This window comes from Chaetodon auriga, chromosome 4 (genome assembly GCF_051107435.1).
Source record: "Chaetodon auriga isolate fChaAug3 chromosome 4, fChaAug3.hap1, whole genome shotgun sequence".
Taxonomy (NCBI): Eukaryota; Metazoa; Chordata; class Actinopteri; order Chaetodontiformes; family Chaetodontidae; genus Chaetodon; species Chaetodon auriga.
In genome coordinates, this window is record NC_135077.1 from 13,932,104 (window position 1) to 13,959,151 (window position 27,048).

General features: G+C 43.9%; 3 protein-coding genes across 3 annotated transcripts; 2 read left to right on the top strand and 1 right to left on the bottom strand.

Annotated features, from left to right (window-relative positions):
- The first annotated feature begins 981 nt into the window (after window positions 1-981).
- On the top strand, window positions 982-5,587 carry LOC143319034 (uncharacterized). The gene is made up of 8 exons (XM_076727593.1): window positions 982-1,054; window positions 1,829-2,170; window positions 2,670-2,891; window positions 3,150-3,506; window positions 3,680-3,904; window positions 4,415-4,768; window positions 4,984-5,211; window positions 5,322-5,587. Exons 1-8 carry the CDS (start codon window positions 982-984, stop codon window positions 5,585-5,587), a joined length of 2,067 nt encoding a protein of 688 aa, XP_076583708.1.
- Window positions 5,588-5,674: 87 nt separating this feature from the next.
- Window positions 5,675-8,148, top strand: LOC143319035 (B-cell receptor CD22-like). Its single transcript, XM_076727594.1, has 7 exons — window positions 5,675-5,711; window positions 5,797-6,057; window positions 6,295-6,555; window positions 6,638-6,716; window positions 7,086-7,146; window positions 7,509-7,693; window positions 7,840-8,148. The coding sequence occupies exons 1-7, from the start codon at window positions 5,675-5,677 to the stop codon at window positions 7,901-7,903; spliced, it is 948 nt and encodes a 315-aa protein (XP_076583709.1). The 3' UTR covers window positions 7,904-8,148.
- Window positions 8,096-26,896, bottom strand: LOC143319036 (venom factor-like). Its single transcript, XM_076727596.1, has 43 exons — window positions 26,817-26,896; window positions 26,718-26,735; window positions 25,998-26,036; window positions 25,337-25,526; window positions 25,073-25,238; window positions 24,685-24,755; window positions 24,448-24,539; window positions 23,922-24,004; window positions 23,655-23,742; window positions 23,390-23,492; window positions 23,000-23,114; window positions 22,341-22,456; window positions 22,090-22,233; window positions 21,628-21,843; window positions 21,300-21,500; window positions 20,744-20,899; window positions 20,253-20,382; window positions 18,907-18,975; window positions 18,006-18,308; window positions 17,561-17,807; window positions 16,583-16,668; window positions 16,173-16,312; window positions 15,509-15,718; window positions 15,304-15,364; window positions 15,093-15,176; window positions 14,812-15,015; window positions 13,922-13,997; window positions 13,664-13,823; window positions 13,407-13,520; window positions 13,135-13,291; window positions 12,731-12,894; window positions 12,029-12,184; window positions 11,740-11,799; window positions 11,427-11,517; window positions 11,022-11,073; window positions 10,680-10,767; window positions 10,312-10,401; window positions 10,080-10,185; window positions 9,766-9,855; window positions 9,603-9,686; window positions 9,330-9,410; window positions 9,002-9,149; window positions 8,096-8,550 (listed from the first exon to the last, which is right to left on the bottom strand). Exons 1-43 carry the CDS (start codon window positions 26,894-26,896, stop codon window positions 8,406-8,408), a joined length of 5,274 nt encoding a protein of 1,757 aa, XP_076583711.1. The 3' UTR covers window positions 8,096-8,405.
- Window positions 26,897-27,048: the final 152 nt, after the last annotated feature.

Genomic DNA, 27,048 nt, shown 5'->3' on the forward strand with positions numbered 1-27,048 from the left:
AGTGTTTCCTCTTTCCAGCTGCACTTGTCACGGCTTCAATTTCACTTCACATTTGAAGTGAGAAGCTTGAGAAGCTGGCTGGAGCTTGAGGTTCAGCTCTGAGAGCTTCGTGTTAATGTCCACCGTGAAGGCCAAAGAAGACACTTGCTGTCACTGAGTTTCCACATCAGGTTTTCCTTCATCTCCATGAATTATTCCAGAAGAACAGACACTTTGGAGCTTTTTCATTTTGCCTGGTGCTCCTTCACAAACTGAATGAGGTCTTAGCTTCTCGGTTATTAGCTCACTCACCAAAAAAAAACTGGCTTGCATTGCAGTGTCAGAATGCAGTCTTTGTGAAAGCTGCTTGCTGAGACAAACTCGAGTCTGCAGTTCATCCAGTTTTGCGTGTTTGTAGCTGTCATGAATCTAGATCAGCCTTCTTCGTCACTGTGAGCTCGTCCACACAAAACTAACTTCAACACACTGACTTGTCTTTCACATCAACAACAGAAATAATTATCCATTTCTCTTGTGACACTGCGCATCTGCTTTTCTTCTCTCATCATCAATATAGTGTTACCATCATCATGTGCATGTTGTGTTCAGGGACCACCCTGATGAATGTCATAATCTAATATTTTCTTTTCTTGCACTAAGAGGTATTTGCTGTTTTGATAATGCTTTTGTATTATTGCCTCACAGATTAGATCAAATGAGCCTGCAAAACAACAAACAAGTCATATTCATGGCCATTTACAGTCATTTACAGCCATCTGGTTGACCATGCATGTTTATAATATAATGAGGAAGGAAGTCTGGTATTTTAACTGTGTGTTTTTCGATCTCCTGCTGACTCTCCTGACCGCAGAGGAACTTTACAGTTCAAGACAGTTTCTCTCTGACTTGTAAGTAGTACCAATGTTTGATGTGACTAATAGATATCTTATGTACGTTAATGACCTTTCCGATGTGTTTCATTGTTCTTTAAGCCACACAGAGATGACGGGAGCAGTTAGGCGTTTAACAGCTGCAGCAGCGAGTGGATTTGTTGTCTTCCTTCTCTCTATGCCAGGTAATGTGCATGAACATTTACATTGTAGGGCATTTAGCCCACTTCACTTCAGAGTCGCCTGAATCCGTCTCTATCTTTTACTTGAAGTATAGAAAATAATTTGCTTTCCCTTTAACGACAGTACGGGTAGACATTAAAAAATCAATCACGTCTTAGATGAAGGTAAGTCTGCTGGTGATGACTGCTCTCGTCCTGCACTTGGGAGTTCAAACTTGGCAAGTTCAGCTGGGGAATTCAAAGTCTTCAGGCTGTGAGGGCACAGTACGCTCAATTAGATGTTGTGTTCTTGCCGCTCTGCTAATGAGTACACATCTGTATCTTCAGGTAACTGTTTCAGTTTCAGCTCTATGGGTCGTGCGTAGGTTAACACAGGTTCAGCGGTACAATGAAAAGTGTTGGACGAGAAAACAGGTGAGATCAGCAATGAGAGCACTAGTCTGGATATAAGAAAATAAATTTAGATGTAAAAAACACTCGATACATATATGAAACTGTATATACATACATGAAGGGGAGGATTATGTGTGAAAGCAAAGTGTGTATAAGAGTACTGCACAATTGTATGTGGCAGTCCTGACCCTAAAGTCCACAGAGGGCAGCTCTGTTAACAGAAAAACTAATGTGGAAGCAGCAAATAGACCTCAGTTATCAAAATGCAGAGTGTCATAGGATGAAAATCTAATGTGTTTTGCAGCTGCACCTTGACGAAACATCAAGATTTGTTGTTCAGTTGGATGAAACCGACTGTTGTCTCTGATGTGCTCTGTGTTGCAGTGGCACAGGGTAGGAATGGCTGGCGAGTGACTTACACTTCTGCTCAGATCTGCGCCTTAGAAGGATCCACAGTGGAAATACGCTGCACGTACACATACCCATCAACAAAAAACCCTGCAACTACAGTTGAACAAAGAACATGGTCGACAAGAACGAGTAATCATCTGAGAGCAGATTCGGAGTATGCAGGTCGTGTGCGGTATTACTGTGAGGGCAACAACTGCACTCTGAGAATCGCAGACGTGAGAGACGGAGACTCAGCTGTGTACATGTTCAGGTTAAAAATAAACCGACCAGATCAAACCTATATTGGTTCACCTGGAGTCACCTTGTCTGTCACAGGTAACGTCTTCATTTGATTATTTCAAAAATCAAGGAAATAGTGCTGAAGAAAATCTGAGCTCAGAGGTCCAGTTATGAATGACCTTCGGCTTGAATGTGAACTTTTGGTCACATGATAGTAGCAAGTGGTCGGATACTGGGGGACGACGGTAACCCTTGTCTCAGTTCAAGCACGACCGCTGGCGTTTGATGCGGAGAGCTTCCCTGAGCTTTCTGCAGACTGGTTTTGTTGCGGTGTTCAGACGGCTGTGAGTGATGCACCTGCAAGCCTTCACATGAACTTCTAACTGCTCAGTGACCACTTGATACCACTTGATCTGAAGTTCACATTTGGGCTGTGTCCTGGCTGAATGAGGACCAGCAGATGCGATTGAACGCATCTTTAAGATTAGATTGTTCCAAAGGGGCAATAATGAACATCCAGGCACGATGAAGGTGTCTTGGTGTGAATGTGTGTATGAATAGAAATCATACTTCTGTTCCCTGCTTACAAATCCAGATCTACAGGTGCAGGTGATCAGATCGATAAGCCAAGAGGGTGGTATGAGGACAGAGCTGAAGTGTCACAGCAGCTGTCATCCTGATCAGGCTTCCTACATATGGTACAAGAATGGGCAGAAAATTCAGGAAGCGACGTCTTCATATTTGGCCCACATTCATCCTGCAGACAGCTACTCCTGCGCCCTAAAAGGACATGAGGATTTTCCTTCTCCCTCAAAGTGTGAGTTTATTCCAGACTTCCACTGACAGAACACATTTAACCTGCTGGACTGTCCAATGACTGCAGGAGGATTAAATACAAATGGGCACACTTCCCCTTTCTGTGTTTCTTTTTTTGCATTGAAAAATCTACAAAAAAAAGAAAAAAAAAAAAAATCTACAAGATCACTTCTGCTGTCTTCTGCTGGCAATAATACAACCTGCTCTGTTACTGCTGTGGAAGATGCAGTTGTGACAGCTCTGCTTAAAAATCTTTCAGGTGTCGGTGGTCAATCCTGTAACAGAGTCGCTTACACTCACAGAAGCATCTGTGCATTCAGAGGCTCGTCAGTGGACATTTCCTGCACGTACAGCAGTCACAGTGATGATGTCACATCAAAGTTCTGGTTCAGTCCTGATCGTAGTCGTCAGTGGCAGAATCCCTCACAGCCTGAGGACCTCAGAGAAGACTCCCAGTATGCAGGTCGTGTTCAGGTCCTTGAAACAGAGGGAGGACGCTCCACTCTGAGAATCACTGACCTGACAGAGAGCGATTCAGCTCAGTATCACTTCAAATTCAGAGCAGGAAGCTTTGAATGGAGGAGCAGTTTACCTGGAACAACTCTGACTGTCATAGGTACTGATGATATATATTCCAGAGCAGTCCTGTACAACTGATACTGACTGCATGACTTTGTGTACCCACCCCTTTTTTTTTTATTTGAACTGTATCTGTTATTTTGACTTCATGTATTTACTTGCAATCCTTGTATTTAATAAGGAAGAATTATGTCCTTTCTTTCTTTAAAGCTCCAGATCTGCAGGTGCTCATAAAGACATCTTCATCAAGTTGGTGGTCAAAGCTGACGTGTCTCAGCAGTTGTCATCTGCAGCATCATTCTTCCTACCGCTGGTATCTGAACGGACAGCACATTTCAGGACAAACATCTGTTTCTTATCCAGTTAACTTAAATCAAAGAGACAGTTATTCCTGTGCTCTCAGAGGACGCGAGGATGTGCCCTCTCCTCCAGTGTGTGAGTTCACTGATGCCCTTTAGGAATTTTAGATGTGCTGAATTTTTTCCCTGTCTCCTCTGCTTGATTAGAAACTAAAGAGCTTACTTTTCAAAATGTAAAATAATCTGATAAGTCTTGAGGTGGCGACTGAGTGTTTGAACTTTTTCTTTTCGTCCTCACTCTGTCAGCCAGCCTCATGACGTCCCTCAGAGAAAGAGCAGGATATGATACCACTGAAAGAGCAATGCCTGCTCAGATGTTTGTCTCAGACTGGCCAATGATTCACGTTACATGGTCTGGACAGTCAAAATATGCCCCAGCTGGTTTAATCCTATCTTAAATGCTTTCTAGACATGATTCTTACTAGACACTCTATTGTCCAACGAGTTTGTGTGTTCTAATTTCCCTCTTTGCTTTAAAAATACAGGGCGCACACTTCTTTATGGTATTTCTAAATATGTGCCTTAAGTTGATGGGCTTTGCCAAGATGAAATGATAAAATGTGCAATATATTGTTTTATCTTTCAGGTGTCCGTGGTCAAACCTGCTACAGAGTGACGTACACTCACAGAAGCATCTGTGCTGTCAAAGGCTCGTCAGTGGACATTTCCTGCACGTACAGCAGTCACGTTTATTATGTCACATCAAATTTCTGGTTCAATCCTGATCGTAGTCATCAGTGGAAGAGTCCCTCACAGCCTGAGGACCTCAGAAAAGACTCCCATTACGCAGGTCGTGTTCAGGTTAAAACAGAGGGAGGACGCTCCACTCTGAGAATCACTAACCTGACAGATAGTGATTCAGCTCAGTATCACTTCAAATTCAGAGCAGGAAGCTTTGAATGGAAGAGTAGTTTACCTGGAACAACTCTGACTGTCACAGGTACTGATCAACACAAACTGATATTCACTGCAACACAGTTCAATAAAAACCTTATTAGGCAACCTTAAACTGGTTTTAAGCTGAAATGCTTTATTAATGATTAGTGAGTCAGCATTAATATAAATATATTTTGGGGTTGCCAGGCTTTGAAAAAAACAAAAACAAAGGGGTTTGTATTCTTTCATGACCTTGTGGGTTCTTCCTCACATATCCAGCTCTGCAGGTGCAGGTGACCAGAAGAAAAGTCCACCAGTTTTATACACAGGCAGAGCTGAAGTGTCACAGCAGCTGCGGTCCAGCTGGTCAAGTTTCCTACATCTGGTTCAACAATGGAGTGAAAATCATGACAGAGGAAAGTTCGTCTTATAAGGACCAGTTTTATCCCGGAGACAACATCTCTTGTGCTTTGAAAGGACATGAGACTTTCATCTCACCTTCACTGCGTGAGTTTTCTGCACTGTGTAACAAAATGTGCTGTCCACAGAGGAATCAACCGCTGCTTCTCATTGTGCATCTAATATTTTCTTCTACATTTAAATGTGTTCTCCTCCAGATGTTCTAAAGCCTCCCTCTGTGTCAGTGAGTCCCTCTGGTGACATCATGGAGGGCAGTTCAGTGACTCTGAACTGCAGCAGTGATGCTAACCCAGCAGCTAATTATACCTGGTACAAGGAGAATGTAAACGTCAAAGCTCTCAGTGAAGAAGCACAGCTTGTCTTCAGGTCCATCCAGTCCTCTGACTCTGGAGAGTATTACTGTGCAGCTGAGAACGAGCTGGGGAGGAGAACATCTCAACACATCTCTATCAATGTGACGTGAGTGAAATGCAGAATTAAAATAACAATGCACAACTTGTAAATCTTAATGTTTAGGTTATAAACAGTTGAAGGGTTCTTCCTGGCTACAATGTTTTCTTTAACTTCACATTCACTGAGAAGCTCCTGTAGTTCTTTATGGAGAGATTTTATTCACTCATGGCAATTTTATAGCTCATGTCAGTAAAGGTTGCGGTCAATCATCTCCTCCAGATGCTCCAAAGACCTCCTCTGTGTCGGTGAGTCCCTCTGGTGAGATCGTGGAGGGCAGTTCAGTGACTCTGAGCTGCAGCAGTGATGCTAACCCAGCAGCTAATTATACCTGGTACAAGGACAACCAAACACTGATCCAAGGACCTCAAGGATGTTATCACTTCACCTCCATCAGCTCAAAGGACAGAGGAAGCTACTCCTGCAAGTCTGAGAATCAACATGGCCAGTTAGACTCCAAGTCTGTATTCATAGATGTCCAATGTAAGTATTCAACATTAGAGCTGCTTAGGCCAACAATGGATTTACAAGAAGGGATTAGTGGGTTGATTTGTGCCGTGGAGCGATCTGTTATTTATAGGAAACCAAGGACAACATCAGTCATGTGTCCATTGTATTTACTCCATGATGAAATCTTTGTACATTCAAGTTTCACAAAGTCTGTCAAGGCACACAACGCGTGCTATAATTAACTGTCTGTCTGTATTTATTGTCCTCCAGATCCTCCAAAGCTTCCCTCTGTGTCAGTGAGTCCCTCTGGTGAGATCGTGGAGGGCAGTTCAGTGAATCTGACCTGCAGCAGTGATGCTAACCCAGCAGCTAATTATACCTGGTACAAGAAGGATGAAGACTCACCAGAAGCTTCTGGACAGAACTTCACCATCACTGACTTCAGAGCTGAACACAGTGGGAATTATTACTGTGAAGCCCAGAACGAAAGAGGACGTCACAACTCCCCCTCACACCTGGTTGTCGTGGCAGGTAAGTTTCCAGTCACTCACACAGACAGATTGTACCACATTGATTGGACCACATTTAAACTAACATGGCTAAAACTGCACAGGAACATGGAGAGGAACAACTGGAACAGTGGCTGCTGGCGCCCTCGTTGTCGTTCTCCTCTCTGTCTTTATATTGATTAGGTACGCAGTTTGCTTTCATTAAATGATTGTTTATTAAAGCAAATTACATTATGTTGCACTTTGGATCTCGTTTTTTACACTTCAGCCATCAATTCTGGTAATCATGGCATCACTGCAGTGACTAAAGCAATCTGGACACGTGAGGGACATCGAGGAAAGAAACGGGATATTGGTCAGATTGTATAACAAACCAATGATATTTTCTAAACCAAATTTTGGAGGTTAAACTGTAACTGACCCAAACTGCAAAAAAGAAGAGCCAGGTTTCTTAGAGCTGAACCTTTCCTTTCGTTAAGTCACTGAAAATTAAATCACTTTAGCAGTCAGTTTGTCCAAGTTGAATTATTCATTCATTTTTATTCCCACCAGAAGAAAGAGGGCTTCCAAGCAACCATGTGAGCCTGGAGAGAGACCAGACAGCAGGGAACAGGTGAGGAAGAGGAGTTAAACAACTCTGGGGCCAAAGAAAACTCAGTCTGGTTCCAGTTCCATTCATGACAGTGTGATTTAGAAAAAGCTTTAAAGCGATACTGAATCCTGGTAGTTTGGTAGATGATCCAGTGACTGGGTTGGGAGTCAGCACCACCAGTCTGAGACATGCCACACAGTGTGTTACACGCCCAGTTGAAAGTATTTGGGGGTGTTGTTCATGAGTAAGGGTAGGATGGAGTGTGAGATTGACGGGATGATCAGCAGTGATGTAGGCCTTCTGTGCCGGACTAACAGCATTGGAATTCTGAACAAATCTCAAATCATGCAGCCCTTTAAATCACTGTCGTCTCGTTCATGCAGCATCTGTCCACTCAGAGGCAGCCAGAGGAGCAGCAGGATGACCTTCACTACGCCACCGTCCCGTTCTCCAGGAACCACACAGATTCTATCTACTGCAACGTCAGACCGGCTCGGCCCACGAGACGCAAGGAAGAGAGCGTCGTGTACACCGCCGTCAAGTTTAAAAGTGGCAGCGCTGCTGCAAGGTGAGCAGCTCTGCTTGACTTAAAGGACAAAATGACATCTTTTATTCTAACAGTTTCATAACTGTTTCATAATCACCGTTGGGCCGTTTGTATCATTTCATATCTGATCTGCAGAATTAACCTAATTTTTCCCCTTTGAAAACCAGAAGTGAGACGCCAGCTGGGGAGGATTCAGCTGCATTGTACAGCACAATCAACAAAACCTGCTGAGCGCGGGGGGAATCTCCAGCCTGGTATTTATATTAAACAGGTTGTTATTTAAGCACACAAACACTGATTTCGTACATTTCCTAGGACAGACTAGTCAAAGGGAATGCAGCATCGAGACAAGCACACATCTTAAACACACATTTAAATTTACAGACTTAAACAGAACATTTTGAAAGTTTATTATTATTATTGTTATGTCACCTCAGATGTGTAAATTACCTAATTCTGATTGTTAACTATTCTATAAAAGCTATAATACCCTTGAGGAGGCTGTTTGGTGTGCTTTTCTTACTCTTCGGATTCTTTTTCCTCATTCTTTTTATAGCACCGCAGTAGGGAATGTTTCTATTCCGAGCTCTCCTTTCACTTCTTTTTTCCACAGTGAAAACATAACTTGTTTCATGACCATTTTAATCTGGACTAAAATGGTCATTGAATCTTCAGTTACTTGCCATTGTTGCGACAAGCTGGCAGAGGAGAGTGGCGTGCTGCTCAGACACCTCTACAGCCTGCAGGCGTTGACCGACAGTTCATAAGCAGCGTCACTGAGGCTCTTGCATTTAGCTTGCAGGCTGGGATTGCTGGAGCACTCTGCAGGCGAAGGCCAGCGCTCCACCCAGGTGTCCTTCCCTAACATGTAGATGAATCTGACAGACGAGGGGCAAAAAGGTTAGGATGCATCTTTCATGGCCATTTCATTATTTCACGAATATCCCTGCTGTAATTCCCCCCGTTGGCCCTGTGATTGATTCTAGGCTAGAATAATTGAGGTTTCCTTCGTCTGACAGGAAAATAAAAATAAAGCAGCCTTTTTAAATCAAATTTTGTACTAAGGAAGGCCGATATGTTTTCTCAAGCCCAAGTTCGGTTCAGTTTCCACCTCTTGTGATCTACACTGCAAGCATCTCACTTTTTCTTCTCTGGTAGCTTTTATGCATCGCAGCTGGAAAAGATACATCATAAATCTGACTAAAGGTAAAGGCTAAAAACTCCTCCATGTGCAGTTAGAACCTCAAACTGTCTGTCGTACTGCCAGTAAACCTGAACTCCCAGAACTGCCAACAGTGTTTTTTAGAAGTGTATTTATTCTCTTCTTACTTGTTGGTGTCACTGTCAATGTTCCACTGGTCCTCTTTTGGGCCGATGATGAGGTACTGGGAGTCCTGCGTCAGTTTGAGTCCATCTCTGCAGCCTCCATGAGACATGAAAAACCTCTTCTGGCCCACTTCAAATCCATCCTCCACACCTGGATGGTAAGGAATTAGAATATGTAAAGCTGCAGCAGAGCCTCAAGTTGTGAATACGGGTCCACCTGATTAGTTATTTTGATTACACACTGGGCTTCTACTGAAGTAGTAGCATCGTATAACAGCGCTTTAGGAAAGCAGATAACCACAAAAGACACTCAGCTGCTGCACTGACTCACCCAGCTTGATAACTTGTGTGATCTCCATCTCATATTTGTCGTAATAACTCTTGCTGGCACTCAGCACCTTCACCTGGAGAACTGAAGCACGAGAAAAAAAGGTGTTATTTTCGTCCCGTTCATAATTAGACCTGTGGTGATGACTGCTGCTGTGATCACTCAAGACAACATATTGAGTTTTGGCAGCTCACACTGGAATGATGTTACAGCATCTGAGCAGCATTAAATCCCAGAGCAGTTCAGCCATGTACATGTATGTGTGTGTGAACGCACCGTGGTGTAAAGACTTGCAGGCAAAGGTCTCCCTTTCTTTGTTAGGGAAGTTTTCACTGTCGGTTTTGGAGACACAGCAGTCACCTGGAGGCCAAATAAAGAAATGAATAGAAAATAGCAGACGGCATCAACGCACACATCCGCTGACACGTGCACGGTTTACCCTGCGTGCAGCGGCAGACGTTGTCCCTGCAGATGTGGCTGAGCCCCTCTTTGTCCTCGCTGGGAGTGTAGGTGCGACTGCAGCGGTGATCTGTGACGAGAGCAGAGATATGACACCTGGCGCCGTCGTACTGAAAGCTTACAGTACATTAAATAAACAGGACATATTCTGTATTGTTAGTATGTGTGGTGAGAGCCGAGTCTCAGATTGGATTTTCACTGATGTTTTGGGAGTGAATTATTTCTATTATCATAATCGTCTGCAGTGGCTCGGCTGTAACGTGACGGCTGCGACGGTCGGGAGGTGCTCTCTACCTGGATTGTAATACTCATAGACAGTAACTGAGGACGGCTGAAGGAGGCCGACTTTAAAGTTCTGCTGAAGCCTGAAAATCAGGATCTCTGGCTCTTTGTGAGACACCTGAGAGGAGGACAGAGGAGGAGGATTTAGTGCAACAGACAAGAGTTCCATGAAGACATGAAGCAGCCAGTCGGACTCCCTCTGGCTGCAAACAGCTAAGTTGGATCGTTCTCTTCAGTGTGTTACCTTGAACAGGTGGATGATGAGAGAACCTCTGTCACTCAGGTTATCGACAATCTGGAAGTTATTGATGTAACGGTCCACCGAGTTTGACAACTGGACAAACACACAGAATCAGAGTCACGAGTCATCATCATGATGTCGTAAACAGTTCAGAAACTTCAATCTGAGGGGGATCAATCGGCATGTTGCTCCAATCATTCTGCTTTGGAGAAAAAAATGTGGATTTTAAGATACCCCACATTTCCCCATTAAGATTTTGAATCAATTTAATTCAACTTAATTTAAGCATTTTTATGCTGAAAATGTAAGGGGAATCTTCACTGCTGTAAGATTTCAGATTTTCTTTCGCCCGAGCTGTAGAGGCTGATTACCATTTCCAGGTCTGAGTTTTCTGGGGTGAAGCCAGTGGGTAGACTTATATCCAGAACCACCATCCTGATGTCTGTGGGTGCTAAAGCCCTGTGGGATACAAAGAGACCAGAGCTGAGGCTAAACCTGAGAGGATGTCAACAGAAAGAGAGCGTCCAGTTCATCTTCTGCTGATCAGAGCAAGAGGAGACTATCAGACATGGTTGATAGAGGCAGCAGTCTGGCCAATCACTGATGAGATACATCATCAATAACATCTAAACTGGACCTGAGATGAAACTTCAAATATTGTGCCTTTTCTTCAAGTTGAATTAAAGTTGATTAAGGCAATAGCATTAACTCACCTGACTTTGATGGAGATCTGGTAGGATTTTTCTACGTCTGCTGGAGGTTTTTCTGTTACGGCGCAGAAACAAAGTTATATAAGAACATGTGTTATTTTATTCTTATCTTGTTAATAGTGATGCCACAACAGGTTCATTTATGATATCAGGTGTGTGTTGTGATACAAAATCCATCTTAAATGCATAAATTTATTACTTTTTTCAAATTTATTTCTTAAGTTTTCTGTGTTATGTCATGCCGCCGTGGTGTTGTAATTATATTTTCTGCTATTTGTCTTCAACATATGAAGGAAATGGAACAATCCAAGAGAAATTTAATCTTGTTGTGGCACTAAAGGTGACTTCATTTGGCCTCCAGTAAGAGCACTGAAAAGCAACAGAGATATGACACGGTGTGCGAGTTACCGCTGGATTCTTCAATGGTGACGCTGAGCTCGAAGTGTTTGCAGGGCATCTTCTCATCAACCTCATGCAGCTGGTTGTAATAGGTCACGACCTTGAGTCAAAGTTCAAGTCGCAGGACGGGACACCACGTGTAAAACAAAAAAAAGACACACAAGAAACAAACCAGTCAAAAAAAAGCCCAAAACATTCACATATGTATAAACAATGAAGCATTTAGATAGAAAATGAACGGATTTCACAGGTTTCACTGTGTTGTGAAAGCATTGATTCCATTTGTATATATGTGTATATAAAAAAAAAAAAGTGATGGTACCTCCAGTATTCCCTGTCCATTCCCTCGAGCCTCCACCTCCAAATCAAGATCAGCAGGTAACTATGGACCAAAAGCACCAGAGAAGAAGACATTTTTGGTCATCTGAAAAAAATGCATCAACACTCCACTCCCTGATGTTGTTATTGCAGCCGGTCACACTTTGAACTCCCAAAACATCCTCCAAGCTCCCTGAAATTTAGAAAACTCATCTGTGAGCTGTGCTGATTTTCTAAACATCGAGCGAGAGACATGATCCACTCCCAGCGTCTCCTACATTCACGTCTCTCACCCTGGAGGAGCGAGCAGCGTAGGCGGTGTCGGGGTCGAAATGGTAGCGGATTTCCTTGCGTCCTGTAATCCTGACGTCCACATCCAGGCTGAGGTCATCAGGAGGAGGTTTGTTAATCAGGTACTCCGACAGCGCCTGGAGCACCACCATGGTGGACTGGGAGAAGACAGGAGCAAAGCAGAGACTGTAGGAGGTTTCATTGACATTTTTCGCTGCACTTTGGGGTAAGGTCTTCTTTTTGCCTCACTGTAATTACTCAGTTCATCAGAGCTGTTTGTCCTATTCAACTGATGACTCTTTATTAGCTTAACAAGACTTGTGCAGCAAGTAAGAGGACAGAAACCATGTAGTGACTATTTGCTTTATGGCAATTTTTGCCAATTTAGCTAATAGATGAAACATTTTCAAAAAGTTTATCCTGAGTGAAATATTGTGGCTTCAAATCTGAGATACTTTCAGAAATCCTGTTGATATCACAGGTTCTGGTTGACAGCATCTAAATATACTGAAGTCAAAGCTAAACTTGTGAGATGTAGTTGAAAGGCCCAAAAGTGTTATACTGACAGGTGTTTCTTTCATTTTGTCCACCTCATTTATATCAATGAGCTTCATCTGAGCAGTCCGAACGGACTTGAATAAACTTCTAAGAAATGGTTGGATTTGCAGATTTCAGCTCAGCTACCAGCCTCGCCCCGCTGTTACCTGAGTGGACCCGAAGCCTCCTCCTCTCCTCCGCTGGTTGTTCAGCCATTTAAACGGCAAAGCAGCTTCCTGCATGCGTCCCAGCTTGACCAGAGCCAACAGGGCGTAGCCGGTCGCCTCCAGCGTGAACAGGGTGTTGTGACGGTCGGGCCAGTGGCTGCGACCTGGAGGACAGAGAGGAGAGGTGTAATTCACCTAACTGTGCTCAGTTTACTGTCAAATGTCTGCGTGAGTGTTGCATTTACTCTGAATAAGAGCGTCTGATGGGCTTGAACTGTACACTAACTGCATGAGGTGGAAACCAGAGAGAAGAGGAGGGTACAGAAAAGTAGGAAGTCAGACTGAAGCAGCGTTAAAGGGACCATGAGTCAGGTAAGATTTTCTGCACTGTACAAATGGCACACCTGGACCTGCAGCTCTGAGCAAAACCTGTGTCGGATTGAAGGGCTGAGCTTTCCCCAGCAGAGCCAGCGCATACGAGGCGATAGCCACCGTGTACGGTCTCCTGCCCTGCGTCACCAGAGCTCTCTTCAGGTAATCAGCTGTCAGCCGGGTAACACCCTACAGCAGACACACGCTTTAAGTACAACTACTGACGACACCATGATGGAAAAGCAGTGAAATACACCTGCTTGGTACAAGTGACTCTGCAGCTCATTTTGCTGTTAGGACTCACCTTCATGTTCACATTTGAGTCATTGCAGCTAATCCCGGCCTGCTTGGCCTCAGCGAGCGCTATGAGGACGAAGGCTGTCAGGGTTATCTGGGGGTCGTCACCACGCATACCGCCCTGGAGACACACATGCAGACGTGCTGTTATATTACTTTGATATTCATTCAATTCAATTTAAGTGAATTTGCTTCAGTTTTCAGCAGGGTGACATGGTGTGTTCTTGGTGAGAGTGTGAGTGTGCGTGTGTGTGTGTGTCTCACGGTCATGGTGGTGCTGTAAACAGGGTTGTCCTCTCTGAAGCCCTGTAACCCCCGGTGCTTGTTCTTCACCAGGTAGAGCAGAGGGTCACACACTTGGTCCTCGCTGACGCCAATGATGGAGTGAGCCATGGAGAAAACTTTCACCACGTACGCTGTGATCCTGACATTCAGACGCACTGTGATCAGCCTTTGGTCTCTTTAAAACCAAACCTCTAACATAATGAGGAATATATGTGAAATGTGACATTGTGACAGTACCATGTACTGGCACCTTCCCTCCTGTAGGGGGGGTAAGAGCCATCACTCCTCCTGTATGCCAGCTGTTTCTCATAGCCTGAAGACACAAAACAGCACTGAAGAATTTAAAGATGGGATGTGAGGAAGATCTTCACTCATTCATCATGAAAACAAAGCCTCCTCTAAAATCATCCCTTCATTCATCATCCATCTAGCTCACTAGCCATCCATCTGTCCACCCGGGCTGCAGTTCATCCATCAACCATTCACCCATCTATCCATAAGTCCGACTGTCCTTCCATTCATCCATTGCTGTATCGTCCAACTACATAACAGCTGATCAGCTGTGCATCCATCCATCATCCATCTATACACCCATCCACCTGTAAATTAATCCATCTGTCCATTCAACTATCCATTTGTCATCCACTCATCCATCCACCCGTCCAGCTAGCAATTCCTCCATCGCTCTATCATTCATCTAAGCATCAGCTGATTCATGTATCCATTCATGTATCCTATTAGCCATTTGGCCATCTGTGCACCCATCCACCCATCAGCATATCTATCCATCCATCCATCCATCCATCCATCCATCCATCCATCCATCCATCCACCCACTTATCCACGAATCCATCCATTTCCCTTGTATTCAGGATATGTATGTATATATGGATGGATGAATGGATGCATGTATCCATCCATCCCACACACACTTAGATCATTCCATCCATTGACAATTCACTCACCTACGCACTGACTCACATATACAAGCCAACCTAAAAAAATCAGCAAAATTCTTTCATCTTTTTTTAGTACATACAGTAGTCCATCCAACCTATAGATGTTTTTGGATATCCTTCATCCTCTCATTCATCCATTCATCCATGTGTTCTTTCCTTCTCTCTCACCTCTCCTGATGTATCGGAGAGCCTCAGCCTTGCGCTGCACCCCTACACTCTCCCAGGTGCCGGTTCGCTCCAGGTAGAGGGTGGCGATGAGTGGCAGCGTGATGGTGGCCAAGTTCTGCTCCACACAGCCGCCGGGCATCCGGATGAGAGAGGCCAGAGAGTCCTCGCTGATGGAGTTATCAATGCTGTCAGCCAACACATTACCTGGAGGGGAGAGGAGGAGTCAGTTCATTCTCCCTCCTTCTTTATTCATCCTTATCACTGCTCTGTTAGGGACTGACCTCTGACATTGATGAATGTCTCTGGCTGAGAGTTCGGCACAACAGACTCCAACTCGATCTTGCCCACAAGAACCGTCTGCTTTCCTGCGGTGGACCAAGCAGATCCATAAAGTCCAAGCTTTGATTTGTCACTGTCCGTGTCCACGACAGCACACCAGAATTAGAGGCTGAACCATCTCATAAATGTGGAAAATCAATGAGATCTTCTTACCTCCCTCTGCAGACGGGTTTAACACAGCACTCCAGACTTCAGTCTTCTGCACTCCGTCCATCTGATTGGGTCGAGCGAAGAGTTATTAGAAAAGGGCATCTTAGAATCCAGAATATCAATTCCTGTTTCAGTGGCTGAGACTGTTTTTAGAGGAGCAAAGAAATCTGATGACGCTGCCATGACATCTTCATCAGGGGTGACTCACCACCACCCGGAGAAATTTCTGGATGCGGTCTCCTCCCATCAAGTCTCTGCCGACCACCATCACCTCCAGAGGGAGTTTCCCCACAGCCAGCGGAACGATGGTGTAAGGCACCGCAATGGAAGAGCCGGCCGGCAGCGTCACTTCCTGTGTGTGTTTGTCCTTGAAGGCAACGCTGCAGATGTCCTCTGTCTTCATCAGCACCACCCTCACCTGAACGGAGACCAGTCACAGCACAGTCACAAATGGTCCAGATTTATTTAATTAATCTTACGGCAGCGTTACTCAGTCTGTTCATCACTTTGGTCTACAATAACATATCTCAACAAATATTTGATGCATTAGATGGTACAAGCATTCATGGTCCCCTGAGGATGAATCGTGATAACTTTGACGATCCACAACTTTTGATAAACCTTTGATAAACATCAGCATGTTAGCATTATCACTGTGAGCATTTTAGCATGCTGACATTAGCATTAGCTAGCTAGTACAGCCTCATAGAGCAACGAACATGGCTGCTATTACTGGAAAAAGATAGATTTTTTTTTTTTTTTAAATTATCTAACAGGTTATTCCAATTGTAGAATATGAATTTTATATTTACTAAATTTCCCGGCACAATAAGAAGGAGGTGATTGCGCAGTTGTCGAGGTGATTTCCTTACATGCAGGTCGTCGTAGCCATAGTTGTGGATGACGGCTTTAATCTCGACCTGTTCGTTCCTCGCCACTGAATACGGCAGCTTCAGGTCCACAAAGAAATGCTTCCACGCTTTGACGTTGTAAGGCTCAGCCACACAGAAACCTACAGAGATTCAGAAGCACATGAGTGAAGGGTCTTCTGCACATGTATAAATGCATACGAGTACATGTTGTAGTTCCTTTTGGACGGTTTAGTCAGCCATTGCTTTTTTAGTCAACTCTAGAGTTAAAAACTGGGTTTGCTGTTGTTTTGCTGTTGTTTTCCTTGTGTGTGCACACATACTTGGCCAATAAAGCCAATTCTCATTCTGATAATTTGATCCATTTCATTTGCACCTTGACGACCACCTCGCTCTCCTCTTCCTCCTCTTACCTGTGTGAGGTGAAGAACTGATGGCCAGAAGTCCCCACTCTGTGATGCTGTCAGGTAATGGATGATCCATATTCTTAGAGGCCAGCCTGTTGATCAGAGGCATGCGTTATCACCAGCAAGGGGCTCCAAGGTCAAAACAACAAAAAAACAGTATATTTACTGTATGAAAGTGAAATTAAGGCCTGAGATTTAAACATCTTATTTTTTTTGCATCATACTACAGCTAACTTGGAAACCATTAACTGGGTGATAAACAATAACACAAACTTTGTAGTTTTGGAAGATTGATGTGTTTCACAATGCAAACGAGGACACAGTGAACGCGCGCACACACACACAAGAACAGAGTAACAGAGATCAGTGCTGAGTGCTTGTGTAATGTGTAAAACAGAGTCAGTATTGTTGATTCTGAGCTGTTTACTCAGCTTTTATCACTGACCAAACAAAACGTGATGCAACGCGGGGAGTTCACAGCGTTTCATGCTTTGTCTCACATGATGAAACAGAGTCAGAGGCTTTGGATCGTCCCTGATCTACTCCTTCGGCCTGTTATGCTAACTGTCACTGGCTGGATTTGGACTTTTTGGGGACCCAGTTACTGGTCCATTCCAGCATTTTCAAAGCTGTGTGAACAGGCGCAACCAGGTGTGACATTTGTTTATCCAGATACTGGAGGGACAAGACATTCAAATGGCTTCTGAAGCACAGCTAACACCACCACTGCTGCATGCCAGGATCTTATGCAAAACCTTCTCAGAGGTTTATTATCCAGCTACAAAACAACATGCAGAGACAACACACTGTGTTCTTATTGCGTCACTAAAGCTCTGTGTCATCTTTATGGGATGTTTACTGTCTTGTTCCTGCAGAGATGAATCATGGACTCAAACAAAGTGAGTCACACACTCCCAGACTTCACTGCAGTCACAGCTCAGGTCTTCTCTCCGACACCAGTATTCACTCTAATCTTACACTCACCCGTCTCTGTCCACCTGGCTGGGTAGGTTAATATCCATCCACAGCCAGGACTCGTAGAACTTGGATCGCAGATACACATCAGTCTCATCCAGGTACTCCCACTCTTCCTCCTCCTCCTCATCCTCATCCTCCTCGTCCACTTCCGCTGCCACAGGCAAATGTTCTTTTTCTTCTGCCATTTTGTTTGCATTTGTATAGGTCATCGTATATTGAGGGTTGACTCTTGCTATATTCTCACGAGCCCAGTCTATGTGAACAAATTGACATATGATCAGCAGGTCTTGACTTCTCATTAAATATGTCTAATATATCAATCTCGAAGCTGTTAATGTCTCCATGCCCACACTCAACAAATTCCTGCACAATGTAAGGTGCCCTGTGGAACCATGACAAGAGTACCTGCAAAACTAATGACATGAGAGAACCAATGAGAACCAGCACTTACCAAATCTATGTGGGGAGAGCATTATCCTATGTCTATCCACTGAACCAACCCCGCGGAATGGAAAAGTTGGCACAGGTGGAGCGGAGGTGGTGGGGGGAGCTGTGGTCATAGGTGGTGGGCTGGTGGGAATCTCGGTGTCAAACACTTGGTTCCTGTAAGTGGCGCAGCAGTAGCGGAAGGCCCGGATGCACTCCCAGCCCTCTGTGATGTAGAAGGAGCGTCTCGTACAGGAGTACGGCATGAGGATCTCCCTGAGGCCGTCCTTACAGCAGCGACGCTGGAGCTTCTCCTTGTAGTGACTCTCTGGAGGCAGAACGGGAGACGAGAAGGAACCAGCACAGTCGTCAATACTAACAATACTGTAATCAATATTTTGTATTCAACAATTAATGACATAACAGTGAAATGTGTTGCTGGTGGTGTGTAACCCACAGAGAGCTATCACCAAACTTTTTAGCTTTTTAGCCTCAGCTCCACCCACGCTCCTCCTCTTTTCCCATTTTTACATTAGCTGGGAGTTTGATGGAGTCAGCTGGAGCCGCTGACACGGAGCTTCACAATGTCTCCTCAGGAGCCACAGAAGCCACATCCATGTTTTATACAGTCTGTGGTGGAGAACTAACCAGAGCTTAAAAGAGAGTGAATACTGAACTAGCATTCATCAGGTAGATAAAACACAACTCCTGTGGGATGATAATGTTGCTCTGTGTCTGCTGGATCACTCTTTGGCAATAACAACGTCACCATTTTGGTGCAGTTCTTCTACAAGACGCTGATAATGCAATTAATTCAGCTTTAAGGTGACAAATATCAAGTCACAGAGGAGGCCAAGCAGGGAGCTAAGCTTTCCCTCTGACCTGCTGCCAGCTAAACAAACCCTCAGCGGGGAAAGGACACTCACCCAGCTGGGCTTTACGCTGCAACAGTTCAGCAGAGCGCCTCCTTCTGGCTCCGCCTGAACACTGCAGGGCTGTGGAGAGGAGACAAACATCTTTAACCTTGATGTACAATCATTTCGTTTATCGTTTATCTCCCTTACCAAATTAACATTATGCTTTATATTGGTCCAAAAATACTTGCATTATATCAGGCTTCAGTGTGACTTAGTGTTTCCCACAGAGGCTTTGGGTCTTGCACTCTTTATTATTGGCTGCCTGTAATGTGAATTAATTGTGAATCTTACTAACCACCTCTGACAGCTTTAGTTCGTTATGGGCTTAAAGCTCTGTGACATACAGCATCGGACACAGACTGACTGATTTAGAGACTATATCCAGTCATAGTATCTCCAGTATTGCTTCACTTTGAGCAAACACACAGTGCAAACATGGTGTCAAAACAAGTCAAACAGCTGATACGGCTACATTTTACCAGTGCTAGAAAATAACTAAGTACATTTACTCAAGTACTGTGGAGCGAAAGTGAGGTACTTTACTTGAGTATTTTAATTTTATACTACTTCTTACTATTTCTACTCCAATACATCTCAGAGGGAAATATTGTACTTAATAACATTTCATTTGACTTTAGTTACTAGTTACTTGCAGATTAAGGTTTTAAAAACTTTCAAGTATATGAGATACAATGCATTGTTACGCAGTAAATTAAACCACCAAACAGTATAAAGAAATGAGTAAAATGATGCTACAACATTACACTGCATCTTATATTTCATCATTATATTGCATTTATAGTATGCAATAATGTAACAACTCAAGAGCCCATTTTGGCTGAAACTGAGTACTTTTCATTTATTTATTTTTATTTTATTTGATTAATTTTATACTTTTAGCACATTTTCTTGATTATAGTTGCATACTTTTACTTAGATAAATGTTTTTAAATGGTGGGACTACTAAAAGATCTTAAAACTTCTTCCCCCACTGCTTTTTACAGAAACTGCTTTGTGAATTTTAGAATTCCTGACTTTTTGTATTGTTTTCTTTATTGGTGCAACGATAACAGAGTATTATTTTTAGTCAACAGTGTCAGATGAAATGAGAAAGACTGGTAAAACACACTACGCAATAAAAACTACTACAATGATAAACAAGTAATAGAACATCTGCTAGTTTGTGAAAAGGATTACTTCATGTGCTGTGAAGTGTATTCTGCTCAGCAGCCTGAGGGCCGAAGCTAGAACGAGTCACTTTCCTTCACCAGAAAAGGGCAACACTAGTATCATATATCAGAGAAACTCAAACTCATGGGCCGAGCAGGCAGCTGCTCCCTGCTGCTCTTAGGTACCTTGTCTGATTTGGGTTTTGAAGAGGCCGTTGGAGGCATAGAGCAATCCAGCGTCTGAGAACACCGCTGCAGCATCTCTGCCTCCGCCTCGAGTGCAGCCGATGTCTCCGTGCTCCACCACGTCCCAAATCTGTGGACGAGGTGGCATGAGGTTTTTGCAGTTCTGTTTTCCAGTTTCAGTATGACACTTTAAACACAAAACACTCCTGATGCAGCATCGTGCAAAAATGAAATGTTGGCTTGTGGCACATGTATTCCATTACGGCACCTAAAAACTAACTTTAAACATTATTATACCTATTTGTAAAGAAAAGATTATATTGAAAACAAATTGAGCAAGTAAGATTTACATATCATCATCTGCTCCATGCCTACAAAATGCGTCACAAGGTGCTTTGAAGAATTTGTCCTTCTTTCATATCATTGTGTCACTTTATTACATTGCTAGAAAAGTCACTCCACCACCCTCAAATACACCCACCAACACACACCTTGCTCTGTGTAAGTCTGTCCCTCCTGAGCAGAAACACGGCGTTGTCCACAGCCACCAGGCTCACCTTCGCCCCCGGATCACCTCTGACCTGAAACCTAAAGGTCTTGCCGGGGGCGTAGTCTCGACGTATGTCATCCGTCGGCCCGACTGTCAGCTGGAAGAGAGAGTGAACAAAAGTGCATCGACAGGATGATGAACAAAAACCTGAAGAACAGAAAATAGTCATTTACTAGACTGGTATTGGCCACATTCAAAATAATGATGCAAACAAGCAAACACATAAAATGATCAGGAAGCAGAATTTAGGACATTATTCTAGATTTTTCTTATTGTCAATACAAAACCCGCAAAAAGACCAAAAGCCAACAATGTGTTAGTTCATTCCTCAGTGCTTCCTGAGTTCTGAGGCCAAAGCCACTGTTTCCTACTGGAAACATAAACCTTTACAACAGGCCACAATTATATAGATTCATATTTTAAATGGCAATGCAGTGAGTCGCTGAACTTTTTCAGCTATGGAACTAATTCTTGTGACTTCTGAGAGCCGATCTCACCCCTCCAACACAGGAATCTGCCACATCCACCCAGATGGAGTCCGACACCACCTCCTCGTGTCCCATCCAGGGAATGCTGTAGAAGGCCACGAAACGGAAGGACGGCATCATCTCTGGGGTGACCGTCAGCCCGACGCTGGTGAGCAGCTGATCGCTCACATCCATACGCTGAGCATCAATGATTTTGCCTTTATTCAGCACCTGAGAGAGTTTGAGCAGAAAGTCCTGGTCAGCACATCTTTTTTGTTTATCTCTTGATTTTGTGTTGCTTGTTCTTCTTTCTAACTTCCAGGTATGCTGGAAATGTGATGTGGTGTTCTTGTCTCACCAGGTAGGTGATGTGTTTGATGAATTTTCTGGTTGTCTGGTCTGCAGCAACAATGTTCAGCTTCAGAGACAATCTGTCTTGTAGAGACACCTTGTTGGTCCCGGTGGAGATGTACAGATAATTCTGCTTGCCGCGGTTAAAGGTGATGTGTGGCTGAACAGTGATTTGTTGTTTGGCCTGCTGCTCTGGTCTCAGGTCAGCCTGTATGGTCTCGGCCTGTCAGACAAGATAAAAAAACAAATTGAGGTTTGTGACAGTTTTGTCTCTGCAAGATAGATGTTCTGATGTCCAAAGGCCTCATGGGTAGACACACATGAAAAAATGTTTATTTAAGCTACATACAACTGACCCACAAATACATGTAGTACATCAAACTGGGGCTACATCTAAGGTGATTCTTATGAAATGTCAGCAGCAGGTGGGTGAAGCTCTGTGAGCTCAGGTGCATGCAGTCATACTGACCGTGATGGTTTGCGGGCGCTGATCGCTGGGCATGTTGACGGTGGCTCGGGTGGTGCCGGTGGAGACGACCAGAGGCGTATTCAGCAGATTCAACTTGACCAGGACGTTACGGGCCGGGGAGCCGTCATGGTGGCTCACCTGGATCTGCACAGGTTGGGGAAAAAAGTTAACACAAGACACTGGACAAAATAAATAAAGAGGAAATGTGCAGGTGTGGTAGACAGATTGTTAACACAGAGGGTGGTCCGTACTGTGAAGTCGAAGGGCAGGCCCGGCTTGAAGTACTTTGGCATGTCTTTGAAGGACATGGCATATGGAGACTCAACAATTTTAATGCCGGTCTTCTCTGCTTCAACCAAATCACTGCCTGCACAGGAGGAAAAACGGGGCCCATCAGCATTGAAAATAAATAATCTTAATGCAGTGTCTCACTTTCATGTCCCTAAGTTTTTGGAATTGCTGCTGTTGTCAGTTATCTAATCCAAAATCAAACTTTTGAACTGAAAACAGCTTTTTCAAACTCATCACAGCTATGAGAAGCAACCCACATTTCCCAAAAGCTGAGACAGAGGACAGACTTGATGACTCGAGTTTGTCCTCTGGACCAAAGGGACAAAACAAACTGTTTACGTTTGTCTGTGTACGTCTGATTACGACATTTTGAAGAGTTCGGTCTTACTGGGCTGTGACACAAGGAACAAAGCAAACGATGAGCTGAGCCTCAGCAGGTGTGACGACATGCAGCATCAAACACAGCCCACGTCACAGTTTGTTTGACATCATGTGACGCTTTCCTGCGACTGTTTTTGTGGACACATTTTATCAGTGACTATTTCCATTTCCATCAATTGATTTTACTGATGGTAAAGAATTTGACTTCTTGCTCTTTTTCCCGACATGACGTTCTCACCTGTATTGGTGAGCACAGAGGCCTTGACGTATATAGAGCTGCCCACCAGAGATCTGACGTTGGGATACGCCGTCTTGATCTCCGCCATGCTCAGTTTGACGACTCCTCCATCAAGCTGCGAGAGAAGACAGAGAGAAATTTTCACAACCTTTAACAGAATAAAAGCCTTTAATAAAGAAATGATTAACCAATATTTAGAAATTCAGAAAACTTTTGGCTCAAAGTCCACTGACAAGCTTTTTATGGAGCTACATCAGGACCCCACGGTCTTCATGAGTGGAGTTTAGCAGCAAGGTATTATGACGTTGTTCACAAATGCTGCAGGAAAATTTCATGGCAGCACCTGTACTGACAGCAGATGGTGAATTCTGGGATTGAGCAGTGACTTACATCTGACAGCTGCTTCACTGAAGGCAACCTTATCATCTCTTGATTGATCTTCACTCCAAACACCACAAAGGCCGTCCCCTGGACTGGCTGGCCGTACAGGTACCTGAAACACAGTCACAACAGCCAGCAGGTTTCATTCAACTGGACAGTGAGTCAATCTGGCTGAAGGATGCATGATGAATTAGAGTGGCATACCAAGCATGCATGCGTGCGTGTGTGTGTGTGTGTGTGTGTGTGTGTGTGTGTGTGTGTGTGTGAGACCGACCTGGCCGAGATCTCCACTTCCAATTCACTGTCATCCAGGTTGAGGAAGGACTTCCTTGGTGTCAAGGTGACATTGAAGGCAGGAAGCACTGAAACACATCATGAAGATGTAGCATATAGCATTACACCGCTGGAGAGCAGCAGTATGTCCAGAGTTTTTTTGACTGGGGCGGCCCAAGAGGAACACTGACTTATGCAGGGGTGGCACGAGTATAGTCGTAGAGTGGAGCTGATGTTATTATTAAAAGCTCGGTTTAGCTCGACCCACCGTATTTCTTCACCTCGAACTGGGAGGTGAACGTGTTCTGCTGCCAGTGGTCAAACTTTGCCGTCAGCGTCCATGTTCCTTCACTGCCACAGACATGCAGTCAGATCAGAGACAGCACATGAAACAGAGGAAAACATTTTGTTTAAGACTAAGACTGCAGCCATGCAAACGGCATATAAATATTAGCATGTTAGCGTGCTACATTTGGTTAAGTGTAAACATGGAATTTTGACCCAACTGTTAATAGTTTTTAAGAAATTTCACTCAAAATCACAAATGTGAATTAAATGCTGACTGAGCTGCTGGTTCTAGGTCTTCTGGGTGATTCTGGATGAAAACATTGACAGAATAACACTCTTACCCTGCTCAACATACTATGCTGAGCCAAGAATCTACAATTTCTGGAAGACTGTGGTTGTAATGTCTGAATGTGAAGCAGCTTAGCCGTCAAGAAGGGTGAGAAAGAGTGAGAACGCTCAGCTAACGTCCCTCGAGTTCAGCTGAAAGTCAACTAAGCTGATCTTACTTGACAATTTCAGAGAGTGGAAAAGTGTGTCCATAGACGCCACCATTGGCTCTGATCCTGGAGATCTGTTTAACCACCACACCGTCTGGATTCTGAAACACACACGCAGGTCTTTTAAGCTAATACAACCTATAACTCAACAGGATGACAGAAAATCATTCAAAACCCGTGACCCCCTGTGTCTGCACAGCACATTTTCTGTGGCTGGACTAATCCCCTGATCATTAATTTGTTCACCTGGATATCTATTGTGATCGACGTGTCAGAGGCCTTGAAGAACGGAGTGGACGCGAAGGCTCTGAACCGAACTGGAGAAGGAGAGAGAAACGGACAAATGGACTGAAAAACAACCACAGCTTTCATGATTTGTACATCAGCGTAATGTTATCATTGCTACCACTACTTATAATATCGCCTGGGTGAATACTCGATTCTGATTGGCTGCAGGGCGTCCACTCATCCCTGATAATGGACAAACACTAAGTAGCTCCAGTGAAGCGGCCTTTTAATGAATGTGTAGCCTGGGACGCAGTCAAAGCCTCTGTTTACAATTTTAACCTATTTGGAGAAGCAACTTTCATTCATTCATTCATCTCATGTTTTCATCAGCGTCTTCAGCTCTCACCAGTGTCTCCAGGATTGTAGATGGGTTTGTCTGTCTGGATGAAGATGTATCCAGAGTGAAAAGACACCATCAGCTCCCTCTCCACAGAGTGGAGGCCCCCAAAGTTCACCTTCAGATACACAAACTTGTTCTTCTTCTCTTCACGATTCAAAAGGTCTGAAGGAAGCTGGGGTCAAGTGAGATTCAGACACAGGACAGTGTTTAGAAAGCATCATGATGGCGATGGGCCAATAGACGCCCTCGTTCATGATCCCGGCGAGTCACCTGTATAGTCTTGAGAGCGTGGAATCCATTTTCCAGATTGAGTGTGACAGAGTCCTGGAGGAGCATGGTGGTCTTTCCAAAGTCCTGGATGGAGATGGAGACGGTGATGGGGTTGGACACATCGTCCGCCTCTAGGTAGATGTTCTCCGGGCTGTCTGTCCTCAGCAGGTCTGGAGCCAGCAGAGTGAACCTGTGGGAAAACACAACATGAGGCCTGGCTCAGTACTGCCAGAAGTACTTCAATTTCCACCAGCACCATGAGTACTACTTCATAAACACCGGACACATCTACTACACTACCCCAACCTCTGCTGCTACAAATAACAACAACGATAACAGAAAGTAATACTTTATTTCACACGTCCTTCAGTATCCTAATAATATCCTAGAAATGGATCTGATATGAAACTGTAATTTATTATGAAGTTTACAGGAAAGCTATATGTAATCTGGCACAAATTATAACAAAAATGGAGACAAAGATGTCCAATTAAATCATATTAATCCACAACATAACTGGAAATGAGAGCATACAATTTTAGATACATAGAGAACAAAGTTTCCTAATAATACATCAGTATTTGCTTTGGTTGAAACATATCTCATCCTTCACTTAGTAGCGGTTTGACTGTTTTGTTACTGGCGGTAGGACGAGGCATACCTCGGCGTAGAACTGATCACGACCTTTGGCTTTGGTGGACTGCAAATAAACACAACAAGTATTCATAAGGCAGAGAGGTAATGCAGAGATAAAGTATGCGGTATTTTAACATGGCAGCGTAAGTCACATGGTATTCAGATTCAGTAACGCTTGGAAAGTCAGTGACACTCATGCTGTTTTTAATCAAATACAGTGTATCCCGTCATTTAGCCCACAACTGAGGAGACGTGGATGAAGAATTAAAGAATTATTGTGAGTTTAAGAAGAATTCGGGGTGTTTTTGGGTGGGAAACACAATATATCTGAAAATCTAAGGCACTGTAAAAGTGAGATTTAAAGATGTTAGAAGATGGCAATCACAGTATCAACAATAAATCAGCATCAACTATCAGTCAATCTCTAGCTTGCGCTGTTGCTCTTGGTTGGTTTAATTCACTTTTAATTGAGTCCACTGATGCAGAGGCGAATTCAGCACATTTCAGATTTCATTGTTTGAATTGCTGTTATTTCTGTAATACATCCAGCTTTGGTTACTTACGGATGGAACGCCATGAATCTATCCGTTGGTGAAAATCTGGGGAGCAGATTCAGAAAATAATGCCTTCAGCTGTCAGAAACTAAAGCTCACGACTGTGTATACGATCTCAACAGTGCACACACACACACACACACACACACACACACACAGACACACACAGACACACACAGACACACACATACCTGTTGTGCCAGGGGGGTCTGTAAAGAACACAGCTGCATTAGTAAACAAAACATCACAGACATAAAGTGTCCTAACAGACATTAGAATGAGAAAAGTACCTCATCATGGCATCAAACTGTCCATCGGAGTTGCAGAAAAGCACGAGAAATAAAACGTTGTGTAACGTCCAGCGACCCATGTTGCCTGATGGGGAAGCCTCGGTGGACTGTGGCCACGGGAGAGACGGTCAACAACTATATCAGACCCCAGAGCAGTTTATCTCATCAGACGCTGTACAGTCAACAGGAAGACGAGGAGTCACGCTTTCTGATCAATAACACTGACCTGACA

Bases quoted from the DNA above. Each gene is read 5' to 3' on its own strand.
- LOC143319034 (XM_076727593.1), top strand. From the start codon at position 982: ATGACGGGAGCAGTTAGGCGTTTAACAGCTGCAGCAGCGAGTGGATTT. The intron at 1,055-1,828 runs GTAATGTGCATG...TCTGTGTTGCAG, and splicing joins CTTCCTTCTCTCTATGCCAG to TGGCACAGGGTAGGAATGGC. The intron at 5,212-5,321 runs GTGAGTTTTCTG...GTTCTCCTCCAG, and splicing joins TTTCATCTCACCTTCACTGC to ATGTTCTAAAGCCTCCCTCT.
- LOC143319035 (XM_076727594.1), top strand. From the start codon at position 5,675: ATGTTTTCTTTAACTTCACATTCACTGAGAAGCTCCT. The intron at 5,712-5,796 runs GTAGTTCTTTAT...CATCTCCTCCAG, and splicing joins ACATTCACTGAGAAGCTCCT to ATGCTCCAAAGACCTCCTCT. The intron at 7,694-7,839 runs GTGAGCAGCTCT...TTTGAAAACCAG, and splicing joins AGTGGCAGCGCTGCTGCAAG to AAGTGAGACGCCAGCTGGGG.
- LOC143319036 (XM_076727596.1), bottom strand. From the start codon at position 26,896: ATGGGTCGCTGGACGTTACACAACGTTTTATTTCTCGTGCTTTTCTGC. The intron at 20,900-21,299 runs GTGAGATCGGCT...TCTCTCTTCCAG, and splicing joins CAGATTCCTGTGTTGGAGGG to CTGACAGTCGGGCCGACGGA. The intron at 11,800-12,028 runs GTGAGAGACGTG...TTTGGTCCATAG, and splicing joins ACGCTGCTCGCTCCTCCAGG to TTACCTGCTGATCTTGATTT.